This window comes from Sorghum bicolor, chromosome 6 (assembly GCF_000003195.3).
Source record: "Sorghum bicolor cultivar BTx623 chromosome 6, Sorghum_bicolor_NCBIv3, whole genome shotgun sequence".
Taxonomy (NCBI): Eukaryota; Viridiplantae; Streptophyta; class Magnoliopsida; order Poales; family Poaceae; genus Sorghum; species Sorghum bicolor.
Window position 1 is genome coordinate 50,601,529 of NC_012875.2, and position 26,577 is coordinate 50,628,105.

A 26,577-nucleotide genomic window follows, 5' to 3' on the forward strand; every position below is an offset into this window, starting at 1 on the left:
AAAAAGCAGTGTCTCGGGCTTCGCGCAGACTACCTGGCACAGCAATATGTGTAATGATAAAGATGGTCTTGTTTATGTTCTAGTTCCCTTGGAACATATTCCTTTTCGTCTTCGCAAGTGGGTTATTGGAGTTGGTGATATTGTTGTTTCAGTATTTGAAGTTCAAAGTATTTCATACAGGAGTGGCTCTTGCAAAGCTTTTATGGATATTCCAATAAGGATCAAGGTATGCTTTTTTATTATTATGTCTTTTGTTACCATTTTTTGATTGTTTTGTTGTTTTAATTCCTATATTTATTTTACAAAATTTTTCTAGGTTGTTTCTGCAAAAAATTCAATTGTTCGTGAAGCTGCTGTACCATTTACTTTAGTAGATGAAGAAGTCTCTTTATTTGTTGTGGATAATCTGGATTTAGATGTTGGAGATCAATCTCAGCTTATTGCTGCTAAAGGTTTGTGCAGTGGTAACATGCTTAAATTAGTTGCTCGTGTGGTGAAGCAGAATCGTGGTCGTGAGTTCCTTTCTGTGTATAAGTTTGCCTATGATTCGAAGAATGCCACGGTGTATGTCAAGGTAACTGGAGAAGAGGATGCAAATTTGATGGCTGGTAGATCATTTGAGGTTGCTGGTGAAAAGATGTCTTTCTATCGTGTTTTGAGTATTAGTGTTCGTCCAGTAGAAGAAGACTTATATCAGAGTGAAGATTGCCGCCAGATTTTTCCTTTCTAATATTTTTGTCGAGTAGGATGGCTTTTTATGTTATGAAGAACAATATGTTTGAAGTTATGTATGTGGATCTTATTTTTTTACTGTTGAGTTATGTTTGTAATAATTTGAACAAGTTATAATGTTGAGTTATGTTTGTACCAGGTCACCATCTTTGCCCTAAAGTTCTTTTCAAATGCTTTTGTTGATATTGTTTTTCAAGTTTTGAAATCTGTTTTAGTATTTGGTCCTCTCTGATTTTTAATGATTAGAGATCAAATAATGTTTCAACTATATACAATTGGATCAGGTTATGCAATTAAATAATTACTATGTTTCTTTATTTTAGTTTTTGGTCCTCTCTGATTTTTAATGATTAGACATCAAATAATGTTTCAACTACATAAAATTGGATCAGGTTATGCAATTAAATATTTGGCAAATGCTTGGTTTTACATTGTCTTCTAACTATGTTTACAGTTTTCTTCTTTGGTATTTTACATTGAATATTTCGGTGTAAATGTTTGTACATCTTAATGTAAATTTGTTATTGTTTATTTGTAAATTTATTTTATGATTTTTGTGTAGTATGTTTTGTTTTGTTTTCTGACATCACTAGCTGCTCAGTCTCATTGATCAGTTAAAACCAATCATGAATGGATTTGGAACTTTTGCTACTGTAATTTTGGTTAATTTTTGCTTCATTCTCTGGTTGATCATAGTTCTATATTTTGCAGCTATTTGCTCATTATAAGTATTGCACAAGCCTCATTTGGAGCTTCAACTTGTCTGTTCTTGTTCTTAACCGAGTTTATGAAGGCTATTCATTCTCATTGTTCGGGTTAGATTCTTTATGCTGCTGCTTCATCTTCCCTTCATTTCGATGGCACATATGCTTAAATTTTGGTATGCTTCACCTTATGTTGTCTTATACTCTTATTTGATCGAAATGATCTATGTATTGTGTGCATTTGTATATAGAAGTTTACTTTAGCTCTTCAAATTAGTTTCTCTTCAGATCTGGGAAGTCATGAAAGATTTGGTGTTGATTTGAAAAGGACTAGTGTTTTCAGTTTTTTTCCTTAATTATGTATTGTTGGTCATCTCTGATTTTTAATGATTAGACATCAAATAATGTTATGCAATTAAATATTTGGCAAATGCTTGGTTTTACATTGTCTTCTAACTATGTTTACAGTTTTCTTCTTTGGTATTTACAGTGAATATTTCGGTGTAAATGTTTGTACATCTTAATGTAAATTTGTTATTGTTTATTTGTAAATTTATTTTATGATATTTGTGTAGTATGTTTAGTCACCATCCTAAAGTTCTTTTTAAATGCTTTTGTGATATTGTTTTTCAAGTTTTGAAATATATTTGAGTATTTGGTCCTCTGTGATTTATAATGAAAATAATGTTTCATCCATATACAATTGGATCAAGATATGTCATGTAAGCTTATGTCAACTATATTTTCAAGTGTATTACTGTTCTATAATTTTTCATTTACAGTGAAAAATTTACTGTAAATGTTGTGACAATGTCATGTAAATTTGGTATTGTTTGTTTGAAATTTATTTTTGTTATTTGTGAAGTATATGGCAATTATTATGTGTATTTGGCTCCCATAGAAAACATTTGGGTTTTTGTAAATTTTTTTTGTTATTTGATTGTATCATATGAAAAATCTTTTGGATTTTGTTAATTTTATTTCTTTCTGATTATCTATATTTGAAGTATGTAATCATATGATTTATGTCTGTCCGTTAGATGTGGATCAGTTGAACTAAAATTCGGTTGATTTGATGTCTTTATTCATTTGATTATGGGTGTGTTCAGAATTCGGTTGATTTGGCCTTATTCATCAACCGAATGATAGAATAGACCAAATCAACCGAATGAGTGGTAGACAAATCCTAAACTTATGAAGTGTTCAAGATGAAAACACTTATTGTAATGTTCTGTGACACGATATACTATGGATATATAGTTAGTTCCATAAATAAAGAAAAACATGTATATGCAATTGACTGCATTTCATTCTAAACTCCCATGCCTTTTGAAGACTAAATTGCTCGAAACTTTGCCTCTGTATGACAATTCAAGTTTTATTCGGCAGACACATCCAAGAATATGCATTACAGGTGCAGGTAGAATTTCAGAAGAAACTTCATGATATGGTAGAGAGGACACTACTGGAGGTACACCGCTTACCTTGAGTTTGCTTTGAATGTTAATCTCCCGTTACATTTTGGTATACATAAGGCTCTATAACAAAGCGTGATGTTTTTTACTCTGAAAACCAACATGATCTCAAAACCAACATGATCTCATTCGCCAATGCATTTCTGTCCTTGCTGTGCCATAGATTCATAGAAGCCTACTCGAGAACCATGTGCTGAGTCTCCACGAGCTTGAACAGCGGCGGACGGAACGTCGCACGTTGCATCCTCTTCCCGTCCCAGCCCCAGCAGCCTTCCAATGGTCAGCTGCTGCTCTGTCGGCGGGGGGTTCCAGACGGGTGCGCGGCGAGCCAAGCAACACTGCGACGCCGGATGATGAGGGCGGTCTGGCCAATCAGGGAACAGAGGCTGGCTCGCCTGGCAATGAGGAAGGAGCATGACTGCATGACCCTCGTCTGCTGATCGAGGCTTCAATGCCTGTTTCTGGACGGTGTTCCCTTTTTTTTCGCGTGTAAATTTACAGTATGATGAGTGAAAATGGTGAGGACAAGAAACGGCAAAGCTTACGTGCCATCAGTTGGTGCTTTGGTAGTATATCTCCAGAACACTGTGATAAGAATCTGTGTGTGATGCTCTGTAGAATCATCTTTTCTACTAGTACTGGAATTTCACTCCACATGTAAACTACAGGCCACCTTGAATAGCAATGTAAAAATAGGTCGTAGTTTCAACCTGTGGAAAGTAGGATGCCAGTAGGGAAAGGCTATCAAGAGAGGTCACTGAAAGTTGCAATGAAGCCTAACTGGATTGGTTTCACTCCTATGCTACACGCACGCAGCACGCTACACTTTTCTGCTTCAAGCAGAGTAGCAGACGATGACACGACAACTGCATAACTTCCGTCTTCACTCTTCTGCTATGAACTTGACAGCAACTTGGGACAACTAAAAAAGTGTTACAATCCAAGAATCTTTTCAAGTTGCATCTCCTGTTAGCTTATTCGAGCAATCTAGCAAAGGAAACACAGGATGCCTGTGATCTATATGCATAAGCGGCAATTAAAACAGGCTGTGAAGTTGCATCTCCTGTTCATATGACAATGGTTTGGGGTTCAGTGCTTTTGTACTTGGAAGTTTTCTTTCATCACCAAATGGTAAAAAGTAAAAAAAAAAACAATTTTGAATGTTGTCTTAAACACAGTGCGGCCCTAATATAACAAGCCAGGCCAGTGCTAAAATCAAGATTAAATGCTCTAGAACAAAAAAAACAGCAGCTATCAAGTGTCACATTGTAATAACTGAATGACTAATGCCTCATTTTTACTTCTTGGAAGTCTAGATGGGGATCAGCAGACCATCTATTATAAACTACCACTACGAATTATTGCTACTTGAATCTAGATAACAGAGCCTATGCGGATTTCATGGCGTGGTGAGGCCAATCTCACTGTTTTTCGCCGGCTCGATGCTGCTGCCACCATGGTATCTCTTCCAGGGCTTGTAGTCCTTCCTTTCCAGCATCCGCTCCACTTCCTCGAACTGCAGGCCCTTGGTCTCCGGCACGGTGAGGAAGACGACGATGAGAGCCAGGAAGGAGACACAGCAGAAGAGGAAGAATGTGGCCGATGTCCCGAGCGCCTTGGTCAGGGACAGGAACGTCTGCGTCACGATGAGATTGGAGACCCAGTTGGCGACGGCCGCGATGCCGCCGCAGATGCCCCTGAACCGCAGCGGGTAGATCTCCGAGTTGACGATCCACGGCACCGTGCCCATGCCGGGCGAGTAGGAGACGATGTACGCGCCCAGGCCGATCAGCGCCAGCCACCCGAAGTTGTTCGGGCACCCCTCCGTGTAGAACTCACGGCGATCCGCCCGGCACGCATGCCGAGACGCGTCGTTCAGCACCAAGCACGCCCCCGGAAGAAGCTGCAACTCCGACGAGATCGTAAGCGATTCCGTTAAGATGAACGTGCAGCAACATTGCAGGCAAGAACAAGAAATGGTGCACTTGCCTCGTCTCCCTGGTGAGCACAGAAGCCGCACGTGGACGCGGCCTTGAGGCAGTTCATGCAGCTCCAGGGGACGTTTGGGTTGAACTCGGGACACGCCTGGGTCTGGTTCGCCAGCACTCGGGTCTCCACGTCGCTGACGGGTGGGGCGTGGTGCGCGGCGCCCAGGAACGTGCCGCCGAGCACGGCGAGCCACACGACGATGCCGACCAGGCTGATCAGCATCAGGCGCCTCCGGCCTGCCCTGTCCACGAAGAACATGCTGACAATGGAGCCGATGGCGTTCAGGCCCGAGGTGATGAGGGACAGTGCCATGGCTGTGTTGTTGGACGCATAGCCGGCCAGCTGCACGATCGTCGGGCTGTAGTACATGACGGTATTGATGCCCACGAACTGCTGCGCGACCTGGACGATGACGCCGGCCAATAGCCCGCGGCGAACGACCTTGCTGCCCAGCGCCTTCCTCAGCTTGCCAATCAGTCCCTGCTCGCCGATGGAGCCCTCAAGGAGCACCTCTTCTTCAACAGACAGGCGCATTGCGTCAATCTCTTGCTCGACCTCATTCGCAGGGTAAATCTTCTGCAAGATTGCTGCAGCTTCCTCTTTCCTGCCCTGTTCGTTTCACCAAGAAAATACAAATTGTCAGTATGTTCCTTCCCTTTTGCAGCATAATCCTTTCCTCGTGTTGGAATGCAACAAAGACTCACTACATTATGTAACTATCTGTAAGGTACAGGCAAAAGGGTGGTATTAGAATCCTAAGTAATTCTTGCATACGAACTACTTTTTGTACAAAAATAGTACTATCAACCTTCCTGTAGAGCCATCTTGGTGATTCTGGAAGCATCAGCATCAGTACGAATTGGACCAGGGCAGGAACCCCTGCAATGCCAAGCATCCACCGCCAGGTCCCCGGCACCTGACACAGGTAATGGTTGTAACATCAATTATTTCTTGCAGAACAATGTTTTCTAAACTTGTAGAAGATCACAAGAGTTGATGTCTAGTTAAGTTAGTACCTTAGTGAACGCTAGATTAATGAGGTATGCCAAGAACTGGCCACCAGTGATGAGAAGCCCGTTGGTGCTCACTAGAGCACCTCTGATTCTAGCAGGGGAGGCTTCAGAGATGTACAGAGGAGCTGTCATGGATGCCATCCCAACACCAAGACCAACAAATACCCTCCCAACAATGATAACATTAGGTGTTGGGGAAAAGGCCATGATTACGGCGCCTGCAAAGAACAAGGCATCGGCAATTATGATGGAAGGCCTCCTTCCAAATTTGTCATTCATCCAACCACCAAATGCAGCTCCAACTATAGCTCCAGCAACAGCCATACTGACTATTGTCTCCTGTTATTTGGAATAAATCGTGAGTCTGTGACATCACATGTCAGCGTAGCTAGAATGTTTTTGTCTGAAGAAAAGGTCAGATGAACTGAAGTTAAACTAGATCCACAGTGCATGAAAAGGGACATATTGACACATACCCTTAATACAGTGCTCTTTTCCACTGCAGCAAAATCATCTCTAATGTAGAGAAGGGCTCCAGATATGACACCTGGCAAATAAAATGTTAACAGGGTAATAAATCAAACAGCTAAACTCCACTTCTGGATTAATATCATCATGACAGTTGTAAATAAAAAGGAAAATTTCTGGATCATTTTCTTCAGAATTTCAAGGTGGTGGATAAAAGTTAAAAGCAGTTCCTCTTGATTTCTTCAATAATGCCAAGAAAGAAATATTGACAAATTGGTGATTTATAGTTTAAACTTGAAACTAGAATATTTTATCCATCATTGAGTATATATGCATGTTGTTTGGCAGGTTTATTGTATTTAGACACAGTAACAACATCTGAATTGTGAGAAAATAAATCACAGGAATGGATTGAAACATCTATATACCAGCTATGGTTACCAGTTATTATACCACAACTAAATGTCTTTATTTATTGAGAAGTCCAACATCAATCTAACTTGTCATGTTCAAGTACCTGTATCATATCCGAAAAGAAGACCACCGATGCCAGCAGACAGCACAAGCTGAAGGATGTAAGGCTGTGTCCAGGACAGCCGCAGGCACTCCTTGAATTCTGCCTTATCTGCTACAGTCACACCGCCCTCCATTGATATCCAACTTGGTGTAGGTACTCGGCCACACACTTCACTGTATCGGTAAAACAGCCAAACAGGAATTCACTGGAGTTGACACGAACAAACAGGCTTTAGTAAGTTGTGCTGGAAGTGCAGATTACGACGGTTCAGTAAACCAAACATCAGGACTCTTTTTATGGACGTATAATAACATGCGAAATTCTGAGCATCACGATCAATCAGAACAGGCTGAAACAGAATCTGGAAACGGTGGCTGAAAATCTCTATCGAGATGAAAAGAGGGAATCTTATAAAGATGCTTTTACATGTAAAGACAAATGTAATGTAGGCATGTTACATGTAGCCAATAGCCATAATCCTATCTTTTGGATGCCAAAAGCAGCACCCTCTGCATTGCAGAGAACTAGCATCTTGTAGCCACAAACCATAATCGCGGAAATAGTTCAGACTTCAGAGTGGCGTGAACTTACCCAACCGTGGCGAAAGGTATAAACGAAATCTAAGGCAATATAGAGGATTCAGGGTTCATGCAGACGGGTAAAAAAGGGAAAACAAAAATCAGACGAAATCTCGTATAGCGATACGATCTTCTTCGATCGCAAACCAACAGACCGATTCTTATGGAAAGGTATGATCTGCAGAGGGAACGCACACTGACCCCGGAACAACCACCCATACCCGTACTTCCCGAGAAACCCCTCCACGCTTTTGATGAGTTGAGAACGAGTAAAAGGAAACCCGCAGAATCCCCGACCTCTCTCCGCACGGCGGACGAGGCGGAGGATGCGAACGAGAACAGAATGCGTGCAGCGGCGCAAGCCAGAGGCCTCACCGAGAGAGAGAGAGAGAGAGAGAGAGAGAGAGAGAGAGAGAGAGAGAGAGAGAGAGAGAGAGACGAAGGAAGAGGCCTCACCGAGGAGAGAGACGAAGGAAGCGATCAAAACCCCTCCTCCGCCAGCGCCGCACAGCAGAGAGCCGAGAGACTCCCTCGGTCCCTCCCTGACCACGAGAGAACGAAGACAAGACGAGGACGAAGAGCCAAGTGGCAGCGTCGCCGCGGGCGTTCGATTTATTGCGGACGCCTCCTCGCACGCGGTGTTCAGTGCGGCCCCGGGGCGGGCGGGCGGGCGTGCGTGCGGTTGCGCCGCGCTCCGGCCCGTGCACCGCTATGGGTGCCCCGCTGCTGCTGGACTGCGCCTGCACACGCGATCCTTTTGACCCGCCCGGATCTCTGCCCGTGCGGCGGGTCGGGCAGGCACTGGGCTGCTGCCGCCGCTGCCTACTGGCGCGGGAAGAGCACATCCGCGTGGTCTTCGCACGCACTGCCGCGACGCGGGTGTTGAGTGAGTGGTGCGGGGAGCCGGGGATCGCAGGTGTTGGAGCACGCAACAACTTCCCGGATCGGCTGCCCAAATTAGGATACGGGAACGGGAGACCGATCAGCCCAAGTGAGGATTCAGGAAACCGACCTAGTACTAAAGATAGTGTGGGACTTGTAGGTCAGCATCATCAGAAAATGGAAACCGCAAAAGTTGCGAGACTAATCCACACATATCCAAAAAAACTGGGCAGTAAATGTCTGGCATTTCGAAGTAATCCTACGGGAAATGTATCATCGCGTGTGTTCGCTATACTACTTCTCAAGTATTTCAGCGCAACGTATTGTTGCGTTAGGAATGGAAAAAAAAAACTAATTACTTTCATTAAAAATCAAAATATTAATGCACCAGCCGGGAATCGAACTTTCATTAAAAATCAAAATATTAATGCACCAGCCGGGAATCGAACCCGGGTCTGTACCGTGGCAGGGTACTATTCTACCACTAGACCACTGGTGCTGGTATGATTTTAAAGTATTTCAGTGTAATGCATTGTTTGCATTAGGAATGGAAAAAGTAATTACGTTCATGAAAAAATCAAAACAATAATGCACCAGCCGGGAATCGAACCCGGGTCTGTACCGTGGCAGGGTACTATTCTACCACTAGACCACTGGTGCTCGAATGATTTTTAAAATTTTTACATTCTTTTATTACCACTGAGTGCGTAACAAATGCTTAACATTCCAAACGGCCAAGCTGATGAGTGAACTAATTTGTTATAGTTGTCTGCCATATAATGACACCAGGCCAACCTGATGGGTAAAGTAATTTTTCCGCCATATATTAACGCCCGGAGTTAAGTAACATGAAATTTCATCACAACCTAATTAGCGTGGGGACGAATCCATGATGCAAACACGTTTGTGTTTGTTACGTGGTGCAACAACGTAAAATAATACTTGCCTGTCTTAGGTATTTTTCTGATGATAATAAAAGGTAAATTCACCGGACGTGGAGCACCCCCAAAACATACAAAACCTTCGAGCATTTATAGAGGCCATGCGGAAGAGCTTCACTTTCCCCTTTTCTCCAAATATATGCAACGACATATATGATTCACAAGATGCTGGTTAACCATTTCATGCCAATTGGTGGATCATGTGACAACAAAATTAGCAAAAAAAGCGCACATACAAAATGATGCCCAAAAGCACTGATCACAGCAACAAATTATTTTATCTTGGACAAAAAAAAAAAAAATTCGGCAGGGAAGCATCCAGTACGAGAAATTGCAGCGTCTCAGTCGCTACCACTACCAAGTAGAACTCCAACTTGTAGACATGGCAAACTTCAATTAATCCCAAACTTGCAGACTGGGCACAGTTTCTTTCTTTTAAGCCACTCGTCAATACACTGCAACGTGCAAACAGTTTGACATCAGAAACACGACAAGCTTCAGCGGAAGTGACTGAAACATAACAAATAGGAGGGATACCTCTTTATGGAACTTGTGAAAGCATGGCAGATGGCGGATAGTATCTCCCACAGAAGGATTTTCAAGGCAGACAGAACATGGATCTTCAATGCTATTGGACTGTCGGAAACAGGAAATCATGGGAAAGTAGTTAGGATTTTTCAGTCAAGAAGGATAGGCAAAAACTTATACCAGTTTGGAAGATACCTGAACTACTGACTGCGGCAAATTATTGATCTGGCTTTCTGAAGCACCAGTGTGCTGGTGGTTATTTTCATCCAGTGCAAGCAGTGCGTCATAGTCATTTCTGCGACAAACCAACAAGTGCTCTTTTAGGACGTTTAAATTTTCAGTCTTTTTTTAGAGATGGGGGTGTTGAAGTGAGAATTGCTGTAGCATAAATGCAGATAAAATAAACCACCCAGTACAAGATTTTAAACAAATGAATAGGCGGAAGATAAAATCATAACAAAAAGATGACATATGCACACGAAGAATGACATAGATGATAGATACATAAAGCTTTCATTTTAAGCAATATAATGAATTGAACATGTAGACTGTTTTGAATTCTCAAGTCAATCAAGCAACTTGAAGTCCAGTGAAACTATAATAGATGAATAGTAGAATGACCACTTACAAGTCAATGTTTGGTTGAATGTGCAAAGCACCAGAATATCTTGCTAAAGCAGCTCCCTAAAAGTAGCAAAATAGAAGCTGTTAATAATCTTCTATCTAAGGTAACAAAAAAAACTGCTAACTCAATGACGACTATCATCACAACTGAGTACAGAGAGCAGCTGAGAACACCCCTGTGCTAAAGTTAGGAGTCCAAAGCATATACCAGAAAAGTACAAACAGAAGGCAAGGTATGATAGTGCTTGTCCATAGACGAACATATAACTGATCCAGTATTTAACCAATCAAATTCCAATGTACATTAATAATGTAGTAATATGGCCTTTCAAAACATAATCTAGTAATACAACTGGAAGCCTAAAATAGCTGTATAATGTTGCATATGATTTGAATGCATTGAAGCTGAATAACATGTTGGTTGGTCTAAAGAAACCCAGAAAAAGTTCTTTTACTGAGATGCTAATATATTGATATTCAATTATTCATAGTAAAAATAAAAAAGGGCAAGGGAGAATAAATACCAATCCCAGTGTTCTTGGAGCAGTATTCCGCAGACGGGAAATCATATCGTCTGCTGTCGCCAATCGAGCCCTAAGAGCATTTCGATAAGAACTCGAACGAGCAGCCCGGGCATCTCTCTAATAAAAAAAAAGATTAAACATGTCAATTTCAATAGAGACAACACAGCAAAGGAATTTTGTCATAAAGAATACTTTTTCTGCAAGATTTTGGTTAGCATATTTCTTGTTTTTAATATTAAAAAAATATTAACTTCATATTCAGATCTTGTATTGCAAGAAAATCTATAAGAGCTACTAGTCAGTAGCTCACACATATGCAAAACATAAAATGAGTTAAGTGCTCTCACAATATTGTTTTGGAACCTCCTTACAGGCCTAGATGTCCGATGTGCATCTTCTTCATGTTGAAGTGACATTGCTACGATTGCATCAATCTGTTTTATGGAAAACTGAGAATCTGACTGTTTTCTAATCATCAAGATGTTGAATGGAGTACTCAAGAGAGAGATGATGAGAAATTACCTCTTCTGTTGGGGCAAAACGAGGAGATTCATTGTAAAGTTGCTCCTGGAGTTGGCGAGCCAATAACTCATCCGACTCCAATTGTGCTTCTATGTTAGGATCAACAGAGGTTCCATTAGTGAATCCACTCGAACTAGGTCTAGCTTCAGGGGATATGTCATCTATGGTTATTACAGGAATATTATGCTGATGACTGGTATGATTTCTGCCGGCTGATATTTTTGATGATTGAAGAGAACCTCTAGGTTCGTCAACAGCACTAGAGCTTTCACCAGTATGACAAGAAGTTGAGGTTTCTTTTCTCCATCCTTTATGATTCATTATTGTTTTATTCCCCAACCTATCAGGAACCATCATGGTTGCTCCACTAACTGAGGTATGATTGCCTCCAGCAGATCCATGGTTTTGATTAGATCGCGTGGAAGATCCAGGTTCTCGTCTGGAACTAGTAGTTGTGTTACCCATAAACGAAATGGGTAATTTACTTGTGTGGTTGTGTGTTGTTCTCCAACCTTGCTCTGTGTTTATATCAGAACTGTTTTTGTTTACACAAGTTCCAGCAGTACTAAGATCAACCCTGCAACAGAGAGGTAGAAGTAAGACATACCACATTTTGCTGCTCCAACAGTATAGTGACCAGAAAAAACAAAGTAGTCATTTCATATGAAATATAAGGTATCTTGCTAAACAAAGTCGAGTGGACAGAAAAATGCCTTCTAAAGCAATCAGTTGGGTTTCAACATAATCCATGTCCATCAAGCTAACTGTACTGTAATTATATCAGTTCATTCAACTACCATTTCTTACATAAGCCATATTGCCATGTTTTAGCCTTTTACAAGAGAAGACCATACTCAAATGAACTCGTATAGCATGAAATGAACTAGTTATTCCAGTCATAAAAGAGATGAAGTAAGACAGCTTTTATGAGAACAGATAGAACATACCCCCTCAAGTCAGCTTCTCCAATCTGATCACTATCCAAGATATCAATGCTAATTCCTTTTCCTTTGTTGTTGTGGCCTGATAAATTAGCTTCAGAACAATTGCTGCTGTTTGCATGATATTTGGACAGTGGAACCGAAGTCCTGCCAGTTGTCTCTGTTCTCAGTTTTTTTGTGGCCCTTGTGTCCATATTGTGTCCAGGGATAAATTTATTGTTCACTTTAGATCTCTGCCTTGTCATTATTGGTGAATTATCAGTGAGGTCAATCACACTGCTTCTGTCAAATGCATCAAGCTGAGGATGTGGATGGTGCAAATGTTCACTTGAAGAGCACATTTCCCGTTTTGCATCCACTTTTACATTTGTCTTGGCTATGTTAGAGGGAGAAATACATCCATTGTGGACCAGCCTTTTTTGGCCAACATGCCTTCGAGGAACAACACACAGAGGGCTTGTAGGTCCTGTAATGACCTTGTCAGTGATCACTTCCCCTTTGACCTCTCCAGAACTTGATCCTAGACAAACATCAGCACCTGTTACACCTTTCGTAGTGCTAGTGCATGTCCTGTTTCCTGGTTTTCCCACTGGGATAGTAGGAAGACCTGATCCTATGCCAAGAAAGTTTGCATTCTGATGACCTGCATCTTGCTGAACAACCTCTCCATCTTTAACTTGGAAGGTAGGGTTCCTTCCTACCGTCACACTACAACTTATGTTGTTCGAAATGCTTCTGCTCTGATCCAAGCCATGTTTTTCAGCCCTCTTTTCATTGTCAACAGATATCCCTGTCCTGTCAGATTTCTTTAGGGAAAATTTTGCATTATAATCTTTTGACAGTTCCAGAACCTGTGCTGCTTTAGCTTGTTTGAAAATATGATCAATATCTGAAGCTGCAGGCAATACACTACAAGCATTATTCTGACTTGATGAACCATCCAGGGAATTGTTCTTGAATCTAATTCTAAGTTTGCGCCGTGGTGATGGATTAGCAGCTGCCATTGTATAATCCCTCCCAACAATAGAGCTGGAAACATGGTATTTTGACTGATGTTGGTCAGGAGTGTCAGGAACCTCAAGAATCTCATCAAAATTGATGTCAGACATATTCACTCTCGTTATTTAAGTTGCAGAAACTTGCCCCTTCACCTGTGCATGGAAACTTAAGATTCAACATTTTTTCCAATGGTTACTTTACAAAACAAGCATTAACACTATAATGAGAACATTACCTATATAAACAAGAAAGTAAAACCAATAAGCAATAAGAACATGCAAAAGCTTGATTGGGATTTGGGAAGCACGACCGTTACACATCAAGAGAACTTAAAAACTGGCATGGATCTAACAATGTGGACACGGGACTTTGATGATGATAGCATTGTAGTGACACCAGGGATGGCGAGGCAGCTCATGGCAATATAGTCATGAATAGAATAACAGGTGAAAGCAGAGGAAAAAAGGAAGGTTGGGACTTGGAAGCAGGTAGACTAGGGGATGGTGTGATTAGGAGTATGGGTGTAGGACAAGATCGCAAGTTGGACTGGATAAAGCTAGTCAGATACCAAAAAACAACAGAAGCAGGACATTCAACTGAACTAGGAGAGTGCTTTCTTTAAAAATAATGCTTTTCAGAAAAGTTAATCCTAACCAAATAGGATTGAGGAAGACAAAAACAGTTAGCATTGAGCATATTAAGCATGTAGCAGCTTGCCTAATTTTGAGGTGCAATGTACTATATAGTTGCTACAAATGCCTTATGTACTTCACTTAAAACAATTCAAATTAACATAACCTATCTTTCAAGTGTTCCCAAATCAGCCACCATGTTGTACTGGTAACATCAAGCAATGCAATTGATTTACTCAGAACACATTTCACACATCCCAGAATAATAGGTAAATACCTGCATGGTGCTATAACATCAAATTATTAATCTCATCAACTCTTAAGCTGAGGTTTACTCTCAGTGACAACTCCAGGGATGGCCAGAAGGCCCTATTACCCCTACTGGTCTACAATAACTTGCCCACCAGCATATCTGCGGCGTACAAAAGTACGATTTGTCATATGTAAAATTTGGCGGCTTTGCCTCACCTGCTTATCCCCTCTAGAGAGAGCTCAACGAGACGGTGCTACCAGGCCTGTGCAGACCTGCCTTCAGCGCACTAGGGTTGAGATTCGTCTACGCCACGAGTAGAAGGGCGCCGCGACAGAGTGGCGAAGAACAACGGCGGCCCCATCGCCCCGTATCGGATGGAGATGGGAAGGAGCGCAAAAGCCGCGGAGGAGGGCCGCGGCGTGGAGGTAGAGGAAACGCTCTGGCGGGGCGCGAAATGCGGCCGCACAGCCCAAGACTCATGGAAATCACAGTCGGGAACCCATCAGCGTGTCTAGAACCAGCGAAGAACCCTAGCACGCAGTAATCTGACGACATCGACGGAGATTACCTTGATTTCGTTTTTCCTCCGAATCTGATGGCGAAACGCCGCAGACGCGCACGATCCCCAAATCCTGCGAATCTGGAGCGATCCGGGGAGGGGGCCCGAATCAGGAAGACGGCGGCCGCAATAGCCGCCTGCTCCCAATGTCCTTCCTCCCCGATTTCTCTCTTCCCCCTTCCCTCTATCTCTCTCTCTCTATATCTCTCTCTTCGGTGCTCAGTTTCAGTTTGAAATCTACTATTATACCATCGCCGCTCCTCTCTTTGCCTTTCCGCTGCCGCCTCCGCCCTCGGGGATCAGGCAAATGGGGGTGGGCTCCGTTTGGGAATCGGTGGGCCTATGGGTGAATCCGGCTGTGACACACGACGGTTTCTGACGTCAGACTCAGACGTGACACGCCGCTAGGTCAAAGCACTCAGGCCTTGTTTAGTTCCCAAAATTTTTCAAGATTCTCCGTCACATCGAATCTTGCGGCACATACATGGAGCATTAAATATACATAAAAACAAAAATTATTTGCACAGTTCATCTGTAAACCGCGAGATGAATCTTTTGAGCCTAGTTACTCTATAATTGTACAATGTTTGTCAAATAAAAACGAAAGTGCTACAGTGCCGTTTTTCACAAGTTTTTGCGAACTGAACAAAGCCTCACAATCTGCAGGTGCACGTAGACATGCCCGAACCAGGCACTGTTGTCATCGCTTTTGGCCCGTGGGCCTGTGGGACAGCAGCTTCTCGGAGGCGACTCTAGTGCATTTGGGAATTTTCCTTTCAAGTTTTTTTTTTCTTTCACCAGATCTCGCCTCTGGGAATTTTCACTGCAACTGCAAGTTATTCTTTGGCTTATATACACAAACGCAAACTCACCACTATGACCGAACAAAGTTACCAAGCATCTCTAAAGAATTAACCTTACCCTATAAACACATGCGAAGAACTGAATTAAAGAACGACGTAGACACACCGTACCTCTGAGCACCTTCGAAGTTAGACCGATCTTGCAATTACTGAAAAATAGCATCATTAAGTTATAAAATAAAATCCATAAAATACAAGCACTCATGTCAAGTTGAGAACTTGAATATGAGTGGATATATTCCACCACAACAAACTCATTTAGCTGAGATATACTTTACTTCGCTTCCCTGCAAGTTCATTTGGAGCAATACCTCTCGGAAAAAAAAAGTTTTTTTTGGGATTAATAACACATCAGCTTCCCTTAGGGCACTCACAATACAGACTCTATCATAGAGTCTAAAGTTATTTATTACTTCGAACAATGTGGACTTAGAGTCTAAATAAGACTTGGAGTCTTATATTTAATACCTCTTTCTTTAATAAATATGCTGTCACATCAGCAAAATACCATAAATAATATATAATTAATTGTCTTATACTCTGTGATATAGTCTTGCATTGTAAGTGTCTTTAGTATTAACTTTAGCTGCTACTATGTTTTAGTTCCAATATATCCATACATATACCTTCTTAACGCGTTGGCTACACTAGTGTCTGCTCTGCATTATTATTTTCTTGAGACCACAATGCTCTCTGCATGTGCGATGTGGGCCGCCGGTGAGAGATTTTTCTCGTGGGCTGTTTTTTCTTTTGGGCCACGTGAGGCATCTGGAAAAACAAGATTACTTACATTTTCATTTGCATTAAACTTAAAAGGTTATAGCTTAAATAGGTTATAAATCCTTAAAAAATGTTCCACTTAGGTATATCTAGATACAATTTCATTAAAAATTATCATGAAGATATAATATCTTCCTTTTTGTTAAGTAATACAATGCTTAGGCCAGTCTTAATGCATGTTTCATGAGAGTGTCATGCACATTAAATAGGGTGCCACATAAGCAAAATTGCTGACTTGGCAGGGTCATTAAATAAAGGAGTTTCATCAGATGAGAGAGGAGTTTCATCCCCATGAAACTCATATGGCTCGGTTACCTAGTTTATAGTCTTGGTAACTGTGCTGTGAAACTATGCATTGAGACTGGCCTTAGATTTAGCAAACCATATCCGGCTTTCATAAAAAAAACTTGATTTAGGAGAATGAAATTCCAAGCTGAGGTAAGTATTATTCATAAATGATAGTATAAAAATGACAATATCTTATGGAAAGAAGGGTCATGTTGTTTTAACGTGTAGCATCTTTCTCGTGAGAAATATTGTTCCTTAGATTGTTCATGTGTATCCATGGATGTTCAGAGGGTATATTATATTTTTATTTTCTCATATATCCATGAGATGTTTCATGTTGTATTCCCTCCATCTCAAAAACGATGTGCATTCCTTTTTAGACCCATGGCGTATTTTGGATTGTTGGCATAGTGACCATGGGATGTTTCAAGACGTACTGTCAATTGCAACCTCAATATTTGTATGGTATATTTTTAATTGTTTTTTATAGTATCCATGATGTATTATGGATTGTTCGATTTGTATCCATGGATTGTTCCATCATAAATTTCACTTACCCATGATATGTTCCATTGTGTATTTTAAATTATTTTTCCTTTTCTTCTTTGTTTTTAGCTATATATTTTATATCCTTTTATTTTATTGTGGTATTTTAGTGATGTTCACTTGAGCTATTGTTTTTTTTGCTATATTTTTATAGCTTTTTTTTATCCTTGGTCATGTGGTGATACTATCTTTAACTATTTTTTGATAACATTGTCATCTTCCTATTTACAAGGTGTATTCTGCTTTTTCTCATGTATTCATGTCCTATTCGTGGTGTATTTTATAATGTTTCTATAATATCCATGAGATGTTACACAATGTACTTTAGGTTATTCACCACGTATCAGTAAGATGTTCTACAATATATTTTTTTATTTTTTTTATATTGTGTATTTTAGGTGGTTTGTGCAAATCAATGGGATACTTGGCGTAGTATTAATGAGATGTTCACTCTATTTGAATATTATGGATTCACCAAACCTAGAATTTTATTTACCTAAACCTAAAATACTATTCTTGAAAACCCACAACATTTTTCTTTTGAAGGCAGAACACTATTTTGTGAGCCTAGGACAAAATTGTTATGCTCATAAAAACACACGAGAAAATATTTATTTAACAAAGCTTATCTAAATATATTAAAGTGAGGTCTTATTTTGAAGGATTTATTATAAGAAACATATTGTATAATCAAAATTTAATTTAAATACTTGATTTGTAAATAATCGCTCTAGAATTTCACAATACTAGCACATCGGCTGATGTAAGGAATTTTGTTTGATCTTGCGTGCATACATGCTTCTCCAAAACCATAGTTCTTCCCTATTTTGATTTTGGTCGAAACAGAGAAGTAGAAATAGTGAAGTGCAGGTGGGTCGGACCGTAGGAGTAGACGTTAAGTTTTGAAATTTAGGAAGAGGAAGGCCTTCTTCTCCTACGCATGCTGAGAGCAGGGGTCGAGTTTTCTTGTTGTTTCGTTTGTGCCGAAGGAATCTCTGAATGCGCAACGGTGATTAAGAATTTTAGAAGAAGAAAAAACTCTTCTAGAAATGAGATGTATGCTCTTTTTTCTGAGATGGAGAGAGTAAGCACATGAGGTGCAACTATAAACAGCAAATTTGTAGCTCAATTCAAGCTGATTGGCTAAGATTACCATGAATAACACGGAGGCATAGCAAGAACATAGAAAGACAGCCAATATGTAAATATTGCCTTTTATTGTTGCCACACATGTTACAACCATTTGCATCTAGAGATTAGTAGGAGCTTTGACCGGCCTGGCTACCATGAACAGGAGCGGGCACTGGAGCGTGATGATGAGGATGATGCAATTTTGGAGCGTGAGCCGATTGGTGGTGGGTGTGTACCGGTGCTGGGGCACTATAATCATGATGACTTGGCGTCGCTGCCGGTGCGTGATGACTGTGGTGACCATGATGATATGGCGCTGATGCAGGTGCATGGTGACCATGATGACCTGGCGCAGGTGCATGATCAGCACCATCGTGGCCATGACCATGAGAACCCAATGGCTGCGCAGGTGCCGGGGCATGATGAGGGCTCAGAGTGGCTGCATGGTGACGTGGGGCAGGAGCATAGGCATGTGCGTGGCAGCCGTAGTGTGTTGTAGATGCTACCATAAGCAGCATTGCTATTACAACAACCATTGACGGGATCGACGTCGCCATAGAGAAGAGAATAGCTACAGGAAAGAAACTATCAAACTACTACCTATGTGGTGTCTTACACTCCTAGACAAGTGCGCATATATAGAGAGTTGTGACCAAGGTTTTGGCTATCATGGATTGGAAAATTTTAATTGCTCAAAGTCCAATAAGGATCTGATTGATTAGCTCAATGAAGGCATTCTTTCATTTTAGATGTTAATAATAACGAATTAATGTATTCTTTTTTTAGATATAATATTAACAATGAATCAATGCATTCTTAGGACATGCATGTTGATCCAAGGCATCAAGTAATTACTTTCTAGATATGAGATATATTGATTTACTCTCTCCATCCTGTAATATAGGATATTTTAGTATTCAAAATTTGTCCTCAAATATAAGGCATTCAAGGAGCCAGAAACCAGTTCTGCATTTAAAACTTTTCATTTATCAAACAATCACCACTAATCTTTTTGATAATAGTGTCTTATTTAGAAACAAAGCGAGGACACATGTGTTTTTTGTGTTCTCTCTTAATTTGTCCTAAAATTATAGAATGTACTAGATTACAAGACGGAGTGTGATATAATACTAGAAAACTCCTTTTTAAAACTGGTACACCTTGGAAATATATTGCATGCCTATAGCACAATTAACTACATTGTCACCATAAAATACTATTCCCTCTATTTTAAATTATAGATCGTTTTGGTTTTTAAGGTATATGGTTTTTACTATGTTCTTAGATATACACTACTCCCTCCATCCTATAATACAATTCATTCTAGCATTCAAAATTTATCCTCTAAATATAAGGCATTCTAGAGGACAAAAATCAATTTTATATTAATTACTTTTTATTTATCAACCAATCACCATTAATCATATTGATGATAGCGTATGATTATGAAATAAAATGAAGGAACATGTGTCTTTTATGTTCTCTTTTAAGTTATCTATGTTACAGAACAGATGGAGTATATATACATACATAACAAAATGATTGAACATAGGTAGTTATTATATTACAAGATTCATAGTTAAAAGAGTATTACTAAATTAGTAAACTACAATTATAAATGCCATAAATTAAGAAAATATATACTATGCTTCAAACTTGGATGGGGCTATGAATTGAGATGACAAAGACAAAGACAAGTTTATGGAAACTTATAGTATTTTTGGGACCTTTTTATTTTCTAGTATTGAAATGGATGAAAGACAATCATTTGTGGAGACAATAATGCACTTTTCAATGAATAGAATTTTTTTCCAGAGACTTGATTGTACGATAAGTTGTGTGGGGGAGGCTTGAATACATTTAGAAAATTTTATAGGATTTGTAATGAATTATAGAAATTTCAAATATAATGAAGTTTTGGTGTATAATTCTTGGGTACGCATGTTTTTCAGAAAGGACGGCAAGAGCTTTGCCTTGATTTCTATTAGACGAAGAAAGAAAAAGTGTCCATCTAGTTTTTTTAAATGAAAACTAGATCAAAAAATCATACAACTCAGGAGAGTGCACCACTCATCTTACACAACTTCCAAATACACAACTATCCAAACTCATTCCACCACCTGCTCCAACTTGGTCGAATCGAACCAACTAACAACTCAAAAACAAATAAGGTCAATCTCAATAGAGTTTTATGCAAGTTTTTTGGACATTAAATATGCTGACATGACATTGTACTAATGAAGTGAGAGATGATAAAAGTTTCATAGGAAGTAGAGATAGTTTTATGGGGATAAAACTCTTCTATATTATTTCTAAAATATAAATGCATTGGTAACTAGCCATGAAACTTTCACTAAGACTGGTCTAAAGAACTAAAGAAATACGATAATCTGTCGAACGACACCAAACCACATAGCTTTGGAGCACCACCAAGGCCAGACGACAAGGAGCAACCATGAAACTGGAAAGCCTAACAATGTCTCCAAAGGAGAAAACAATGCTAGAAGCACCGACAAGGGAGCCTGTTAGGGGAAGGTTTTCACCTGCAACATCTAGTACGGTAGGAGGATAGGTAGAAAAGGACGCCTCCAAAGGGAATAGCATCTGCAGACGTCATCGTCCAAGCTTTCACCTTAACCTCAAGCAACCTCCACACTGTTGCCGTCAAAGACCCTACCCTACCATGAAGGCTGGATGTAGTGATGGGTCAGCACCAGCCCTTCTTGGCTGCCAGCCCTATGGGCGCATGCTAGGAGAACGTTGGGAGAAGCCCATAAGAGAGTCCACCTCGCTAAAATCGGCAAAACCGACCAACAAAAAGCAAGTCCGACTAGCTCTGCCATGAAAACTAGCCCGAGAAAGGAGGTAAGGCAGAAGGTGGAAGAAGAGGGCCAAGATCAAAAGAAGCCCCAATCGCCTAGCCCACCCACGTACCAACCTCTGTCAAACCAGCCCTGCATCAACCACACTTGTAAGGCTTTCAGCAACCTTCGCATCAAATTGCTACAATATGCATGCCCGCTCCCCAACCCTCTAGGAATCTTAGCTAGATCACATAATTGGAACCAGGTGAGGCCCGCATCACCGCACAACACGTTCGGTAGCCCACTCCACTGTGGCTCAGGCATCGGTGCCGCACGCAGCACACGTCGTCGTCGGCGGCCACCATGAGGTCCACTATTGCTTCCCAAAGGCGAGAGGGCTAGAACTGGATTGGCCACCCCGATGCAGCAGAGTAGGTCGGCCACCACGATAGGAGCCGCCGACTGACTGACCAGCTAGCCACTTGCGGATACACCCACCACCGTCCGAATGCGCCACTGCAGGCCTAACCACATCGAAGGACACCATACACGCCTCCTAGCAGTCAGATCCATCATCCCCCGAGTGGATCTGGCCACCATAGCAAGCATCTCGAAGAGCAAAGATGGGGGAGAAAGGAGAAGGAAGGAGGAGGAGAAAATGTGGGAAAGGTAGAGAGAGGCCTCGTCGTCACCCTCCTCACCACCTGTTAGGCCTTCGGCAAGTAGCTCCGGTGGTGGCAGAGGTCAGGCAGGCCTGCAATGGGGCATGAGCCGGTGGTTGCGTGAGCCGCCCGAGTTCCCTAGAGCAGATGATGCGGGGGCAAGAACTGTAATAAGAAGAAACCTTGAGCTGAACCTTGGGTACGTATGCGCGTAGCGATTTTGGTGGATTTTGAGACGCTGACCAAAGGGACCATAACCATAGTTGTCCGTGCTAGTGACTCCTTCTAATCCATTAAGATATTTTAGCTTTTTCTAGATACATATATTGTGCTATGTATTTAGATATTTATCTAGATATATAGTTAAAACAATGTGCAAAAAATTCAAAAATATATTATAATTTGAAACGAAGGGAATATTTTTTTAGACCAAAGTTGTAGAGACATGGACCCATGACTGCTTAAAAATGCAATCTACTAGAATATGCTCACATACTAAAGGGAGATGATGGTGACGTTGGGCCGAGCCATGCGGAAGTGAGGAATGGCTATGAGTGGTGGTGTGACAACATTCTAAAAGGAGATGCCACCCGAATTCCCCTAGCGTTGACATAGGGCCTGATTGGTTGCTTGGTCAAGCGAGGCTAGCTCGTATGAGTGAGCCAGGCTCCTGCTATCCATGCTCGGTACATGCAATAGAAGTTTGATTGGTTGCTTGTTTTTGTATTGCCATGCTACGGAGAGAAATTGTTTGGTTAACCTACTCGCATGGTCATCCAGTATCGTTGTTCTCTTGCCTAGCGCGTCCTGCACGCTTGTCCTGCATGGAGCCAACCAGGCCCAATGTCTAGAGCCAGGTTGTTGGAATGCTTTTGCATCTGGCAAAGCGAGGCTCAGATGGTTGTTCAGGCATCTAATCGCATCCAACTGCATGCGGGTGGCCCAATTGGAGGTGTACGAGGCAACCTATCGCGCCCATATATGTCATTATACTCTCTTCATTTGGAATTATAAGTTGTTCTAGTTTTTTAGATACATTATTTTTAATATGTATCTAGACATAATGTATATCTATAGAAAAATGTATGTATATAGAAAAATAGAATGACTTATAATTTTTAGAATGGAAGGAGTAGCAGCGAATCCATGGTTCTACGAGGGGGTTGGATTAGGTTGGGTTGAAACAGTAAAGTTTAGGGTGGATTAGAGTGAGGTAGTGAAAAAGAGTTAATTTTTTATGGGTTAGGTCGTGCATGGAATGAGTTTTAACCCACAAGGCTGAAGGGTCGAGATGGCGGACTAGAGGGGGGGTGAATAGTCCTTTCTAAAACTTATTGCGCCGGCTAACCGAAATAAATGTGGAATTAAAACTATCGGTCTAGCCAAGACTACACCCATCTATCTAAGTTCTCTAGCACCCTGTAAAAGATCCTAAACAAGAAAACAAAGTGCTTCCTTAGCAATAGCTCATCTAACCAATTCTAGGAGCAAGGTCACACAAACCTATGCCACTAGTACTTTGCAAACCGGGGAGCTCCTATACAACTAGTAAGCAAAAGCACGAAGCTCCTAAGCTCACTAGCAAGCTCAATAACAAGGCAACTAATGCCAAATTAGAGAGCGCAACTTACTTAGTTACACAAACTAAGCAAAGTGACTAACAAGGTTACACAAACCAAATTAGCCACGCAAGGGAACTACTTCTAGCTACACAAGCAAGAAGGTAACTATCAAGCAACACAAGCAAGACTAGTTACAAGAGCAACTATACAAGCATAAGGTATAGAATGTAAATACAAGCTTGTGTAAGTCGAATGCAAACCACCGAGAAGAGTAGACAATGTTGACACGGTGATTTTTACCGAGGTTCACTTGGTTGCCACCAAGCTACGTCCTCGTTGTGGCGATACACCCACTTGATGGATCACGAGCTAATTGACATTCCAAAGCCAAACCCTCAGCGGGTGCCGCACATCCACTCTCAAGATGGGGATCCTCCAAGCCACAAGCAATCCACTAGAGTTGCTCTTCGCGATCCCCGCGGGGTGAGCACCTTACCCCTCACAAATCCTCCTCCGGAGCACCGCACAATCTTCTCACGTGCTTCAAATGGAGTCACAATCCACCAAACCGTCTAGGTGATGGCAATCACCAAGAGTAACAAGAAATCCCCAATCACAAAGATTTCCTAGTGCCACCAAATGCAAATCACGAATGCACACACTAGGCTCTCACTCCCTCACTCAAAAAAGCACCAAGCATGAGAGGGAGAGGAAGGGGAAAAGGTGGATCTTCAACCTCTCATCCACACCCACAAAGGCCTCTCAATCTCTCTAAGAAATTTCAGCTCAAATCCATGGGAGAGAGAGAGGAGAGGAGGAACCCTAACTTGCTTGCTCTCCTAAAGTGAGAAAATGGGGAGAGAAGTGAGGAGGAAGAGGGCAGCAGCAGCCCCAAAATGCCTCAGCTCGCGCTCCCAACGGTCAGATTCAGCCTCGCAGGAAATTCCAGTGCGGGTAGGAAATAATTCCAGGCGAACACACTTTTGACCGTTGGCGTGGGTTAGATCTGAGCTCAACCGGAAAATTTCCAGTGCGGGTAGGAAATAATTCCGATCGACCCCTCTCTGTTGCAAGCACAAACACTAGAATATCCAGGTAGGGTAGTGAATAATTCTGATCGACCCCTTGCTGTTTGGGCATGACTACTAGCTCGGTTTTCCAACTCAAAACCCCTTTTTTTAAGGTGCTAACTTTCCCACAAAGTACCAAAAACAATTGAGCACTTAAGTTAGCATTTTCACAAATAATTTTTAGGGCTTTCTCAAGTATTCTCACCACGTCACTAAGCACAATGCATATGCAAATGAGACTCACACTTAGTGGCACTAGATAACCATTGCAACTAAAGATTTCCCCTCTTTATAGTACGGTTATCTATCCTAAATCCGGTCAAGCACTTCTCTACTCAACTTAGACCTGTGAAATGAAATGCCCTATAGGTTATACCTTTGCCTTGCGTATTTCATTCCATCTCCTTCGATGTTGATGCAACACATGCACCAACCAATCGCAAATGATATGATCCACTTCATATCATCACATGACCGTATTGGTTCATCGATCTTGACCTCACTTGCTCTTCACCATTGCCTTGGTCCATCGGCGCCAAGTCTTGCTCAAGCTTCACCGTCACATGCGGTCCCTCACTTCAAAGCCTCTACTTGCCCTCCACACTTGCAACTAGTCCATCGAGCCAAGCCTCATCTTGATCTTCTCCACCTTGGTCACATGACTCCATGTCATGTCTCATGTGCAATGAGCTCCTCCTTCATCACATCATCACCTGTGGACTAATCTCCTGTATATCTCATATAAATACTATTAGTCCACCTAAGTTGTCACTCAATTACCAAAACCAAACAGGGACCTTTCAAAGGCCTTGTTAGGTTGTTCTCATAATGAAAGGGATTGGAGGGGGTTGATGGGATTTTGACTTGTGGAGGATTTAACCCCCCTCAATCCTTCCAATCCCCTTAGTTTTGGGATCAAACAAACATGGCTTAACATGGCTACTTGCTCACATATTCTCTTGGAAGGGATTTTCTACCAATACCTTCATCATGTTATTGTCATTCCTAGTCAGGTGATGTAGGCTTAGCAACCAGCAGCGCCTTGCAGACGACTCGACCTACCACGTGGTGTTCGAGCCCATACCGAGGTAGATCTGACGAGACAACATCTCCAGGCAGGCTTGACTCTTCTAGAAGTGAGAGGTACATTCTTTTATGAGATTGAGGGTGTAGGAACACTGACGGAGCCTCGTAGAGGCGAAACGGGGCGTTCGCCCCCCTTGCCTCTGACAAAAATCAGTGAACAAGTCTGTCAATCCCTAAGAAAGCCTTTATCTCTGATAAAAACAAGTGAACTTGTACATCCCTAGTATTACCTTCAGCTATGACTGACCGGAGAGAAGTAGAAAAGGCTAGTGATGGGAAGTCGTGCATGTCTGCCACTACTACTGTCATAGCTACAGTAACACCATTTAAAATTAGCCCCTCCTTGATTCTACTTCACCCTCCGCCACTGTGTAGGAAGAGGTGTGTAACCGTAAACAACAAAAGTGTAGCTCCATTTAGGCTAGGCATAGCAAGAATATAAAAAAGATAACTAAGATGTAAATATTGTTGTTTATTGTTGCCACACATATTACAATCATTTGCATCTAGAGACTAGTAGGAGCTCTGACCGGACCGGCTACCATGAGCAGGAGCGGGCACGGGAGTGTGATGACGAGGATGATGCGGTTTTGGAGCGTGAGCCACTTGGTGGTCAACATGTACCGGTGCTGGGGCACGATAGTCATGATGACCTGGCGTGGATGCTGGTGCGTGATGACCTGGCGCCGATGCTGGTGCATGGTGACCATGATGACTTGGCGCTGATGCCGATGTGTGATGGCCATCGAGGCCATGACCATGAGAACCTGATGGCTGTGCAGGTGCCGGAGTGTGACGAGGACTTGGAGCGGCTGCATGGTGATGAGGGGCAGGAGCATAGGCTTGCGCGAGATGGTCGTAGTGTGTTGTAGATGCTACCATAAGCAACATTGCCATTACAACA

The 26,577-nt window shown here is 41.7% G+C and overlaps 2 protein-coding genes and 2 non-coding genes across 5 annotated transcripts; all 4 read right to left on the reverse strand.

The window, feature by feature from the left end:
* LOC8075925 (probable inositol transporter 2) lies at positions 4,000-8,113 on the reverse strand. The gene is made up of 7 exons (XM_002448112.2): positions 7,933-8,113; positions 6,899-7,103; positions 6,390-6,460; positions 5,917-6,252; positions 5,709-5,816; positions 4,901-5,509; positions 4,000-4,814 (listed from the first exon to the last, which is right to left on the reverse strand). The coding sequence occupies exons 2-7, from the start codon at positions 7,029-7,031 to the stop codon at positions 4,311-4,313; spliced, it is 1,761 nt and encodes a 586-aa protein (XP_002448157.1). The 5' UTR covers positions 7,032-7,103; positions 7,933-8,113; the 3' UTR covers positions 4,000-4,310.
* Positions 8,787-8,857, reverse strand: TRNAG-GCC. The gene has a single exon. It is a non-coding gene; the product is annotated as a tRNA-Gly (tRNA).
* On the reverse strand, positions 8,948-9,018 carry TRNAG-GCC. The gene has a single exon. It is a non-coding gene; the product is annotated as a tRNA-Gly (tRNA).
* On the reverse strand, positions 9,408-15,216 carry LOC8064467. Of its 2 annotated transcripts, none has more exons than XM_021463411.1 (9): positions 14,891-15,216; positions 12,445-13,589; positions 11,498-12,074; positions 11,323-11,409; positions 10,976-11,092; positions 10,456-10,511; positions 10,023-10,122; positions 9,837-9,935; positions 9,408-9,754 (listed from the first exon to the last, which is right to left on the reverse strand). In XM_021463411.1, the coding sequence occupies exons 2-9, from the start codon at positions 13,545-13,547 to the stop codon at positions 9,692-9,694; spliced, it is 2,202 nt and encodes a 733-aa protein (XP_021319086.1). In that variant the 5' UTR covers positions 13,548-13,589; positions 14,891-15,216; the 3' UTR covers positions 9,408-9,691. The 2 variants fall into 2 exon arrangements, with proteins under 2 accessions (XP_021319086.1, XP_021319087.1); XM_021463412.1 differs by lacking the exon at positions 14,891-15,216 and adding an exon at positions 14,538-14,875 and having other exon boundaries at positions 9,466-9,754.